At 50.0% G+C, this 11,987-nt stretch overlaps 2 protein-coding genes and 1 long non-coding RNA gene across 3 annotated transcripts in view; 2 read left to right on the plus strand and 1 right to left on the minus strand.

The window, feature by feature from the left end:
• LOC113491003 overlaps positions 1–943 on the plus strand; it is a 17,293-nt gene extending 16,350 nt beyond the window's left edge. The window contains exon 21 of the mRNA XM_026867621.1: positions 4–943. Coding sequence (XP_026723422.1) covers positions 4–233 — 230 coding nt within the window. The 3' untranslated portion in view covers positions 234–943. The remainder of the gene's footprint in view (positions 1–3) is intronic.
• Positions 944–4,998: 4,055 nt separating this feature from the next.
• Positions 4,999–9,872, minus strand: LOC113491035. The gene is made up of 3 exons (XR_003400334.1): positions 9,675–9,872; positions 5,533–5,577; positions 4,999–5,128 (listed from the first exon to the last, which is right to left on the minus strand). It is a non-coding gene; the product is annotated as an uncharacterized LOC113491035 (long non-coding RNA).
• LOC113491030 (keratin, type II cytoskeletal 75-like) overlaps positions 7,691–11,987 on the plus strand; it is a 5,736-nt gene continuing 1,439 nt past the window's right edge. The window contains exons 1-7 of the mRNA XM_026867657.1: positions 7,691–8,407; positions 9,430–9,644; positions 10,185–10,245; positions 10,450–10,545; positions 10,794–10,958; positions 11,177–11,302; positions 11,541–11,761. Coding sequence (XP_026723458.1) covers positions 7,928–8,407; positions 9,430–9,644; positions 10,185–10,245; positions 10,450–10,545; positions 10,794–10,958; positions 11,177–11,302; positions 11,541–11,761 — 1,364 coding nt within the window. The 5' untranslated portion in view covers positions 7,691–7,927. The remainder of the gene's footprint in view (positions 8,408–9,429; positions 9,645–10,184; positions 10,246–10,449; positions 10,546–10,793; positions 10,959–11,176; positions 11,303–11,540; positions 11,762–11,987) is intronic.

The following is an 11,987-nucleotide window of genomic DNA, read 5'->3' on the forward strand; positions in this document are numbered from 1 at the left end:
GAGGTCTCGGCATGGGCGGGGGTCTCGGCATGGGCGGCGGTGGCGGCGGCGGCAGCTACAGCATGAGCAGCAGCGGCGGCTTCGGAGGCGGGAGCGGAGGGTTTGGCGGGGGGCTCAGCTACGGAGGAGGCAGCACCTTCAGCTCCGGGAGCAGCCGAGGTGTCAGCTCCAGCACAGGAGGCAGCGTGAGGATCGTTTCCAAGACCACCACTAGCAAAAAGACCATCAGATAAGGATGGTGAGCCCGGGGCCCCCCGCGCGGACGACGGCGTGTTTCCAAAAGCAAGTGCTGCCCTACGAATCAATGGTGTAAATAGCTGCGCTAGAGCCTCTCCTTCCTCCGTCCTTCACCCTCCACCTTTGGGGCAGCGGGGGGCGACCAGGACCCCACCGCAAAAATCTGGAGCACCTTTGGCTAAAGCACAGGTTGTAACAGGTCACTGACAGGGCTTTGGAGAGCCGTCGTGGACCCCAGTGGTGGCTCTCTTCCAGCACAGTCCTTGTTCTTCCCTTGCTCTCCTCCTGGAGTCACACATTTAAAGCAAAGTGGAAGCACTTCGCTGAACGGGGACAGCCGCGCTCGGCCACGCACATTCACTTCACTCGTCCTGAAACAATGGTGACAGCCTCGTGAAACCACAGTCCTGGGTCCTCAGCAGTGAAAATAGCTCCAAGACGCTCTAAAAGCCTCTGCCTGCAACACGTGTTACAACCTCCAAATGTGTCTGCAACTAAAGATTTTTTTCCAGCCCCTTCTGTTTTCTCAGGCACTTGTGGGAAAGGTTATTGCTTTCTGTGTATATGAATCGCCACACTGATTTCTAACCCTCATGGCTACAGCCTCTTCACTTCCAGGCCTACCATGCTGTATGGTCCAATAAAAAGCATTTGTCATTTTTAAAACCTGTTGCTTTTTGGTTTTTCTTCTCTGCTGATGTGGGTATTGATGCGTCCTGTGCCCCAGCTGCAGTGGGGACTCTGCAGAGGCAGTTCAGAAGAAAGGATCCTTGCCTTGAGGAAACAAAACTCAGTTTTAAAGGCTCAGGGTCTGGGACAGGCTGGGGAGGGTGGAAGGGAGAGTGGGATGGATGGATGGATGGAGAGCTGGGGCACAGGGAAGAAAATCTGCCTCAGGGCTGAGCCAAAAGCTGGGTGAATCCCACTGTGGTGGTGAACTGCAAAGCTGCCCTTTCTGCCCATCACTGCAGGAGTGAGAATACACAAGGGAGTGGGAAAAGGAAGGCAATTCCCAAAGGCTTAGGTGGGATTTATGAGTTAGCACATGTGGGGCCTGGCTCAGCCCAGCCTTTAGTTAATACAACCAGTAGCAAATCGTAGAGCAGAGGAGCCCAGCCCTGGCAGCAGCAGCAGAGGCGGGAGGGCAGGGACACAGCGAGAACAGCATCAAACGGAGGGGAATGGAGCAGCTGAACATTGCCCCGAACAGAAAGAGGAACTGGAGGGAGGGCAGCACTAGCAAGGAGGGCAAAGTGCCCAATGTCTGCACGTGCTGCGCTTGCACACCGAGGTTTCCCGTGCACACGCAAATATCTCACTAAATGTCCCAGCTGCTCCTCTGGAGGGGCTGTTCTGGGGCCTCAGCTTCCTTCTGAATGAACCTGGAGGTGTTCCAAGGTGCCCACAGCAGCCGGCCTCCCAGTTCCCATCCACCCCCCCGGGGAGGTTTCAAAGAGCTGCGGGGATGGAGGGTTCCACCCAGGCTCCTGTGCTGTTCCTGGGCTCCCTCCCGCGGCTCCGTGGGCATCCCCTGGCTCCTGCACCCTGTGAGGCTGAAGGGCTGGACACGAATCCTGGCAGTGGCATTGGGAAGCCTGGTGTGAGGGGGGAACCCAGCCCCGAAGGCGGGAGCTGCAGCATGAACCGAGGGGCCAGGGCAGGAGGGGGGCAGATGAGGAAGGGCGCACGGCCCACGGGGACTGCTGGTCCCTAAAGGACACTGGTGTGTGTCCACCAACCCACCCCTCATCCCTTGCAAACTCCAGCTGGGGGTGCACCCAGGCAGGACCCCATAGAGTGAGAGGAGAGGGGGGCATCAGCCACGTCTGCAAGGCAAAAGCATCTCATGCACGGCGTGCCGGAGCGCTGAGGCGGGGAAATCCCTCTGAGCTCCTGAGGCGCTGGGACCCACAGCCCACGGTGCTGCGCAGAGGGGTGCAAGCACCCGACACCCCAGCACGGTGTCTCCAGCAGGTGGGGGCCCAGAGCAAGACAAAGGCTCAGAGCACCCTGCAAAGGCTCCGAGCCCCAACAGTGCTACGGTGGGGCTGGGGAGGGGGTCACAGCCGCAAGTCTCCCCTTCCCACACATGGGGAGGGGCGAGGAAGTGATGGCTTTGGGGAGTCAGGGAGGCCGTTTGCACCAGAGGAGGTTTCGTGGAGGGTGACTGGGTTGGGCTTCATTCATTTAACAGTTTGCAGCAATTTTCAAGCATCTGACCGTGTTTCTTTAGACTCTTTTAAGGAAACAGAGTGAAGCTTGAAATGCGGAGGCATCTGTACCAGACAGGGCGCCCCAACTGGGCTACTATTGCTAAACTATATTTTGGTGTGCTTTTTTTTTTTTTTTTTTTTTTTTATTTTGAACATGTCAAATACAGGTTTGTTTTGTTTCGTTTTTTCAATAGAAGTGTGCACAACATGTTGCTGTGCCACCAGCCACAACGATACATGGGCCACTACCAGTGCTGGACCCTCCACGAAACTTGTTTGTGAGCTGCACTGCCAAGGCCTTACCCATCCCCACAGCCCCCGGGGGTCCCTGCAGCCCCCACCAGTCTGGTGCCACAGGCTGCTGTGGGGTCCTTCTCCTGCGGTCTGAAGGTGACGATGCTCTCGAGGCAAAAACGCACTGAGCAGCTCTCGGACTCTTTTCTGTTTCCATAGGAGGTTTTGAGAGCCCACCCTGGCACCTCTTCTCCGAGAAAGCAGACAGCAGATGCAAAAAATCACCTTCAGATTTGCAGAGAGCTGGAAAACTCATATATTCAGGTCAAAATTGACAAGTCATTCTAGCTGACAATTTAAATATTAGGTGAAATATATTTTTTTAAAACCAACATTTAATTTCAGTGTTTCCTATGGGAATGATCCCATCTCTGGAATGCTGAAACATCTGCCCTTAACATCTCCCAAATGAAACCTCGCAGCTTTTTGACTCAAAAGCAGATTTTTTTTTTTTTTTCATCAAAGAAAATTATTTTGTTTTTAATTTGCAAATGGTTTACACAGCCTGCAAATGAAACAAGACATGAAATGGCTGCAGGGAAGGTAACACAGGACGCAGCAAAACCAGCAGCGGAACAATGTTCCCAGCTACCATCTGTGAGGCATGTTCAGTCTGAGCGTTGCTATTTAAACAGGGCAGCAACATCCCGCTGCCCAGAGCGGCTGGAGATGGGAGTCCGGCCGCACGCGATGCCAAGCGCTGCGGAACAGCAGCGGGGACCTCCGGCCTCACGTGCGGCGCAATACGGCACTGCGCCGTAAAAAAACACGAGGGCCCGTAAAATTGGTTGCACCGTGACTGGATGCGCTTTCCAGGGTGCATGAATAATCCTTGTTTATCTTAAGAGCTCTGGGAGTAGGGTTGTGCGGATCCAGTTTGCTTTAAGACGGAGAAATTAAACTTCGCGCGCGCGTGCGCTACGGCTCTTTGCAAGGAAACTTGAACCAGGAGCAGCGCTCGGTGCAGGATGGAGCTGAGGGACACGCCACATGTAGGCACAGAGATGAGCCAAAATACTGGGACATTACAGCAACGCTGCTTCCAGTGCTCGGTTTTCTTTATCGGGAGAAAAATAACGTACCCTGGGGCCATGAGAAAGGACAAGATGCCACAATACAGCTGCAATAACCTTCAGTGTTGAAAGATCTTGTGTTCCACGTGGAGATCACAGCCCCAGCAGCCCTACTCAGGGATTAAAGACAGGCTCAGAAAGCATCACAGCTCAATTTGGGATATTTAGGTGTCTTCGGGTACCACTACCTAAGCACCACTGTTGCATGCAGGATAGGATAAAGGAGGTATCACCTAATACCCACCTAAGGTCAGAGGGTCTTTCAAGATACAACAAACCACAGGGGGAAAAGAGACGACCCCCCCCCTGCTCTGCGTAAAGCACCTGGCAACAACAGCAATAATGAAGGCAAAGTTATTCCAAAACCCTGGGTTGCATCGGTGTCTCTGTGCTAGCCCAGAAAACAATTATCTGGAGAAAGCAGGTCACACCTACACTTCAAAGTCATCTAGTAGTTATAGCTGACTGGCCTCCAGATACTGCTGGGAACAGGCTCAAAGGACTGCAACACCCATCACGGGGCAACACCTATGGGAAAGCTTCTGAGGAGTTCATCCTAATTCATCCCTTCGGGAAATGAGATTCACGGACACTCGCCTTTCACTTGGGAGGTCTCTCAGGGGTGCCCGTCCCCGCAGCACAGGGATGCTGTGAGTTGTGTGGTCCCCCGTGGAAAAAGCTCAGGGTGACCAGCAGGACTTCATTAACTTAGGATGAAATAGTAAATTATGGTCAAAATGAGTAGGGTTTGAATTTAGGTTAGTAGCCCAAGTTTAACCCAAAGGCTTTAATTTAAGCAATTAACCTAAATTACAGCCTTGACTTTACTGATAATTAAACTGAGATTAGGTAGCACAGGTGAACGAACCCGAGTTAGTAAGACACGCTCTTATTTTACAAATATATGTATTTTTGCAAACAAAACACACAGAGGCACTTCTGAAAATGTCAGCCTTGTCTGAGCAAGGGCATCCATCACCAGCCGAAGGCTTCCAAGGTGGATGCTGGAGAGGAGCTGCGGTGCAGAGAGATGGAGATGAAAAGTTGGAGGCATCCCCACTTCACTGGCTGGGTACACAGAAAATGGTTCAAAATTCTGACTAAAGGGGCTTGAGTTGCCTTTATTGCCCTGATAAGAGTCAGAACTCACTTTCCTAATCTCAAAGGATAGTTATTACCTTGATATCAGCGTGAGGCCAGGACCAAACTCAGCCAAGACTTTAACTCCCAAGTTTACAGCATGGTGTAAAAGGATCTCCTGCCTCTTGGTCTGGGACTTGTACCCGCTGCTGCCTGTCTCCTCTGCTCAGCCTGGTGGGAAGAAATGAGGAGGGGAAGGGAAGAAAAAGGGCTCCGGAGCCTGCTCAACCTTGCAGACGGCCTCTGCTACGTTGCGGGGGATCTCACACGGTGGGACCTGCCTGAACAGAGTTCCCTTTGTTTGATTAGGAGGAAGAACTAGAGGGCAGCTTGAGTGAGCACAAGCATGATCCTCTGGTGGAGGAGAAAAAGTCCGTATCAGAGCAAGCTATCTGCATTAGAGCAGCAATTACATGCCTGGAGCTGCAGGGTGCATGGGAGACACTCCCCCAGGAGCTACCTGGAAACCCTGTGTTTCATCAACAGAGCAGGGTGGGGGCCCCCCTGCCATCACCCCATACCCCAAACCTGTAGCTACAGCTCCTTGTGCTCACAGTTCTGCCTTTTGTAATTACCTCTCAAATTCCTTCCAGATGAGTGACAACCGCATCACCTCCACCCTAGTGCAAATGTGAAATGGAAAGAAATTAATTTCTTTTTACTTGGTTGGAGGAGCTGTATTATTACTATTATTAACAATGGACACCAACGCAGTTGGCGTATTCTTTGGCCAAAAAAGACAAGTTTCATATGTAAAAGGAGCCTGAGGGGAAAAAGGAAAGTACTGACGCATCACGCTGTTAGTAACCAAGGGTGGGTTTCAGCCTGGCTAACTCTGCACACCCTGAGTCAGCCATCTGGTCTACCCACGTAGTGTTGGTGAAGGTGGAAAGCCATCGTCAGGGGCCTCTCCGGCCACCTACTGCGGAATGGAGAATCTGCCATTTGGTGGTCAACCCCACCGACTGCACGAGAAGACGGAAAAGCTGTCCGATAGAGTTACGGGAGATGGATAGCACCCGAGAGAGCAAGTCCCAAAGGAGCCATGGGCGTTTAAGGAGGCTGGCAACTTGCATCTGCCCTATCTGGGACTCGCATCTCATACGAATTCAGCACACTGAGGGGGTGTAGGGGGGGGAATCAATCTCGTGCACTGAAGTCATGACACCTGCCAATTGGGTGGGTAAAACCCTAAGGCTGGTCAATAATCCACGGCCTTTCGGATGCAGAGCTGTGGTTGCAACCCATTTACTTCCAGTGGGTGCAGACATGCAGACAGTCAGACCCAACGATAGAGCCCTGATGGGCAAAAATTGCAAGTTTTAGCTCTTCTTTACAATAAAAGCTCAGTCTTGCAATAGACACCAAAATAAACTAACAATTGCTATTTCTTCCCCCCTTCTTTTAAAAACTCAACTGCAGCTGGGGAAACAACGGGGACACAAAGTGTTTCGGGGTGTTTCCTTCACCCAGCTACCCCGCAAGATGGGGGCAGATGGAAGCACAACACCCCTCAGCCGGGGCGATTCCCCAATATTACGTTATTCCTGTACGGCCGCCAGTAGCTGCTCGGACTCGCAGAAAACATGAGAGGAAGCTGTTCGGGGGGGATGCTTTGCAAGTTCACCCTCTTGTATAAATAAATTATATATGAGTCATCTTTTCCTGAACAACCTGAAACACAGCGAGGGCCAGAAACACTTGCTGTCACCCAAAATGAATTATTTTTCACATTTTTCTATTTGACTTGCTGCTCAAGCTGCCTGCCATGCTAAATGCGAAGCAAAGGGCTGCATTTGGTCCCTGAGAAAGGAAAGATCCAGGATATCTTACTGTGTCCAAACTGCTGTGGATCTGGGCAGGGGGAATCCTGTAGAGCTTTCAGAAATCCACTTTCCCAGTGGACTCAAGCAGGCAGGATCACACTTTCAGATGTGCAGTGCTGAAAAAGCTGATTAAATCTTCGGGAAACTACACGGTGTTTATAAACGGCAAGTTGGGAACAGCCCCGGAGCACTCCATTTCCATAGAGCCAGTGGATTCAAAGCAGTCCCCATTCCCACAACCTTTCCTCCTCTTTTTTTATTTTCTTTTCTTTTGGTTGGTTTTGTTTGTTTGTTTCCATCCTGCTAAAATGGCCAAATCTTCAAAGCCAACTATTTGTGATGGAGCTCGATGGCAGCTGTCAAAATCTGCACATGAACAAAAGACCTTGTCAAAACGTTTCATTTTCATTCCTACTTTTTTTTTTTTTTTTTTTTTTTTTTTAAGTCTGCAGAAGCAGGATCTTTGGAAGACTCGGCTCAGGAAGCTGAGCCTTTACAGGGATGGAGGCAAAACTCTTTCTGCAGGTGTACTGTGGTAGATTGGAGGGGACCATGCAGCACGCGTCACCAAACCCCAGGACAGAAGGATTTACTGCGGAGCCCTGCTCTGCCCACCACAGACCCCCTTCCTAAAGCACAAGGGACTGTAACTTTTCAAAGCCCTGCCTGTGAACAGAAAAGGGGCAAAAGCAATCCCAAGGGATGAAGTTTTCCAATGAGAGAGGCGTTGAGTGACAGGCATTTTGAACGGTGTTTTCCTCCCTGTGCCCAAGGTGACTCACTGCAACTTTCAAACGCTTTGATATGGCAAAGAGTCTGGCTGTCTACAAAGAGGGCAGAAGGCGACAGTTATTCCCAAACAATACCACTGTTGCTCAGAACCTGGCTATATTATTTCAGAAGGGCGTGTGTGCGGAGTGAGTTCACTCTCCAGAATGCTGTTGGACATGCCAAGCCTAATTAATCAGAAAGATGATCCACCTCATCAAACCCATCCCAGTCTCATACATGCATAAAAGGGCTCTCCTCAGCCCGTGGAGAGCACAGGTTCACCTTTCTCCTTTCCCTCCTACTCCTTGCTCCAGGCCAGCACCTTTGCTCCTTTATTCTTGCTGTAGCATCCATCCCAATCCAAAAGCCAGCAATGTCTCGCCAGTCCACCGTGAGGATTCAGAGGGGAAGAAGTGGCTTCAGCGCTGCTTCGGCCGTCATCCCAAACACCTGCCGCTCCAGCTTCAGCTCGTGCTCTGTCACCCGCGTCGGAAACTGCAATGCTGGCAGCGGGTTTGCTAGGGTTGGTGGTGGCTTTGGAAGCAAGAGCCTCTACAATGTTGGTGGATGCAAGAGGATCTCTGTGGCTGGAAGGGGTGGCAGCTTCTATGGATCCGCAGGTTTTGGTGGTGGCGTTGGTAGCGTGTACGGTGGTGGCTTTGGATATGGTGCATTTGGTGGTGGCATGGGTGGCCCTGGATTCCCAGCTGGGGGCATCCACGAAGTCTCCGTCAACCAGAGCCTTCTGAAACCTCTCAACTTGGAGATTGACCCCAGCATCCAAAGGATCCGAAAGGAGGAGAAGGAGCAGATCAAAACCCTCAACAACAAATTTGCCTCCTTCATTGACAAGGTGAGACAAGAGCTTCCCTAAATATCTTCTCCTGATTTTTTTGACGGGAACAATTTTCTTAGCTGCTCTATAAACCCATAAGCTGATCAAGAATGAATAGAAGTGAGGAATGAGACTGGAAGATGCCCAGTCCCTGGAAACTCTGGGGAATGGTACCTGCTACATAGTGGCTGCTATGAATCAATCATCCAGTATTCGAGTTCCTCATTTGCTGCCTGACATCTCACAGGCAGTGGAGAGAGCGAGCTCTAGAAGACAACCCCATCCTTCTGGAGATGTTGGGCTCTCTCCGTTGAGTGCAACAGTAGCCTCGATAACAGTTTTGTAGACGGTTAAATTGAAATGCAAACAACCCATCTAAAATGGCCAGGAAAGGAATCCCACGAATTGGCACTAGGGAGAAGTAAGCATCTCACTGCCCGAATTTCCTCAAAGGCATGTAAAGCTAATCACTGCAACAGTACCAGCGTGCTTGGACTGTTAGTTCAAAATAGCAAAATCGAATCTGACACTGTCTGTCCACTTCATTTCCTTGTTAACTGTATTAAGTGCACAGAAGCATCTGCTTGATTTCTGCTCTGGCTGAGCAGCTCCTCTTTGGTTTTAAGGAAAATACTTTTTTTTTTTTTTTTAAATTGGGTGGGGGAGCTATATTGAAGGGAAGGAGAAATGAGACTTTACTGTTGTTTTCTTAATGAGTGCAAACCCTGTTTTGTTCCTTATCTGGTTTTACATGCACTCCTCACAGGAAATGCATGCGCCTTGTCCTGATTTAGCAAAGCAATGAAGGGGAAGCCTGCTGCAAGAAAATCAGTAATCATTCCAGAGCTTGTTCACAATACTGAGCAGGGTCCGTGCAGTTAAATAGCAAATTCCTTCTTCTGACAGATGAGAATTTGGTGGTGAAAGCCAGCTGGGAAGAGCTTCACTGCCTCAGCTAGTACTGAGCTCCCACTTTTGCACGGAAATCTCTCCATAATCTCTGCTCTTTCAAAACATTTTCAGGATATTTCTGCTTGCAGGTCCGATTCCTTGAGCAACAAAATAAAGTGCTGGAAACCAAGTGGAGCCTGCTTCAGGAGCAGGGGATGAAAACAGTTAGGAACAACCTGGAGCCGCTTTTTGAGACTTACATCAACAACCTCAGGATGCAGCTGAACAATCTGCTGAGCGACAAGGGAAGGCTGGAGGGAGAGCTGGTCAACACGCAGTACCTGGTTGAGGATTTCAAGAAGAAGTAAGTCTATCGAGTTAGCGGTCCACTTACCTAGGTAGGTGCAGCCTTTCTCTATTCAACACCCTTAAGCCAACTGGGGGATCCAGGCGAGTCCGAGACACAGCTCCTGACAGTGAAGGCTGTGACATTTTCTCAGGATAAACGGTAACGGAGTAACAGATCCAAATACACAAACATTTAGGGAATAATTTAGAATATGATCAAAGACTTATTAACTAAATTACCGACTGAGAGAAAAAAATTACATGGTAGGTCTGAGAGTTTCAGGACAGCGTGCTTAATTTGCGTAAGACAGGCAGAAGGAGTATGACTAATGGCCAGAAATAGGAAAAAAAGAATAGATACTTAAAAATTTTTTTTTATGTACTTGTTTTAACTAGTTTAGCCTAGGAACATGCTCATGGTCTCTTATTCAGATGCTCTGTAGGAGAAAAGAACATTGTATGCAAAATGCTCTTAAGGAAGTTCATTCCAGCAAACCAAAATCACCTCCATCTGTTACTTGCCTAAACAAATGCTCCTTCTGCTTCCCTCCATTAGGTATGAAGATGAAATCAACAGGCGCACGGTTGCAGAGAATGAATTTGTGACACTCAAGAAGGTGAGAGCAAGTTACAGAACACCATCCGATGACTACTTGTAGAACTCTTAATCGCCTGTTAATTCACAAATCCGTCCGTCCATATTCCAAAAGTTGGGGTTTTTTTTACAGTTTCTTCCCCGGGACTGTTATTGCAGAGATACGCGTGTTCCTGACTTGTTAATTAGAGTTTAAAACACATTACCTAAATCTCTCATCCTCCAGGATGTAGATGCTGCCTATATGAACAAGGTGGAACTACAAGCCAAGGTAGATGCGCTGACTGAAGAAATTAATTTCCTGAGAGCCCTCTATGAAGCAGTGAGTACAACCACCTCCCAAGACATTTCAACCCTCAGCTAAGAGCCCCCCTCCCTCCTTTTCTCTGAAAGCCTGTAATTTCTTCCCCGGGGAGATGCTAAATCCTTTACCTGTTTAGAGTTACACCAACGGATTTAGCTGTTTAGATAACAATCTGTAGCCTCTCCCAGGTCTGCACGCTCATCTGAAAGGATGAAAAGGCATCTCTCAAGTGAATCAGCTCACCTCATCCCCTGTGCACTTCGCAGGAGCTGTCTCAGATGCAGACCCAGATCTCCGACACCTCTGTCGTTCTCACCATGGACAACAACCGAAACCTGGACCTGGACAGCATCATCTCGGAGGTCAAGGCGCAGTACGAGGACATCGCCAACCGGAGCCGGGCTGAAGCAGAGTCCTGGTACCAAACCAAGGTGAAGAAACTGGGGGTTTCCGTGCTGTTATCTTCATGTCTTGTCTTGAACAGATAAAGACCAACTCTTCCAAGAAATCCTTCTAGAGTACTGTATCTTGCACAGCAGCGCTCCAGCTGCCAGTCTGGGCTTGAGGAGGGACCCATGCCTTCAGGCACCTGGGTTACTCCAAAACCGATGGATTTTACCTTGGGTGATTGTTCCTCTCTCTGCGACAGTACGAAGAGCTGCAGGCTACAGCAGGCAGGCACGGGGACGACCTCCGTAACACCAAGCAGGAGATCTCCGAGCTCAACCGCCACGTCCAGCGACTGCGGTCTGAGATCGACAGTGTGAAGAAGCAGGTAAAAAGCAGCAAACCCCACACTTTTAATCATTTTACCCCTTGCAAGGGAGAGGAAGGAAAACATCAGAGGCAACCTAGAGAAGTTCTGCTCAGTTTGATCCTTTTTCTTTCAAAAGAACTGTCACTAAAAATGGTAAAACTGATGGTGCTGGAGTAAGACCTTGTTATTTCAGGGTAGATAAAGATCAAGTCTGGGTCTTGTACGGGGAATCTGAGTGGGGGTTTCTCTTCTGCAGTGCGCAAATCTGAAAGCGGCCATCGCGGACGCCGAGGAGCGCGGGGAGCTGGCCCTCAAAGATGCCAAGGCCAAACTGGCCGAGCTAGAAGATGCTCTGCAACAGGCCAAGGCTGACCTGGCCCGGCAGCTCCGCGAGTACCAGGAGCTGATGAACGTCAAGCTGGCCCTGGACATCGAGATCGCGACCTACAGGAAGCTGCTGGAGGGCGAGGAGTGCAGGTGGGTGGGAGACAAACCTTCTAGTCCTGATGCTGGAGGAGCAAAGCAATGTGAGCGCTGGAGAGGCTCGGCATTTTTGAAATGCCAAACTGGGCATTAGGGAGGGAGGGAGATTACCCTAGCTAAAGGAAATAACATTGTGGGAAGGATCCCCAACTTACACCAAGTTTTTATTTTTATCCCAAAAGGTCTCTAGGAAATGTACCCTATTTCCCCCCCCCCCCCC

The sequence above is a fragment of the Athene cunicularia genome, unplaced genomic scaffold (assembly GCF_003259725.1).
Source record: "Athene cunicularia isolate RWA unplaced genomic scaffold, athCun1 chrLGE22_part1, whole genome shotgun sequence".
NCBI lineage: Eukaryota > Metazoa > Chordata > Aves > Strigiformes > Strigidae > Athene > Athene cunicularia.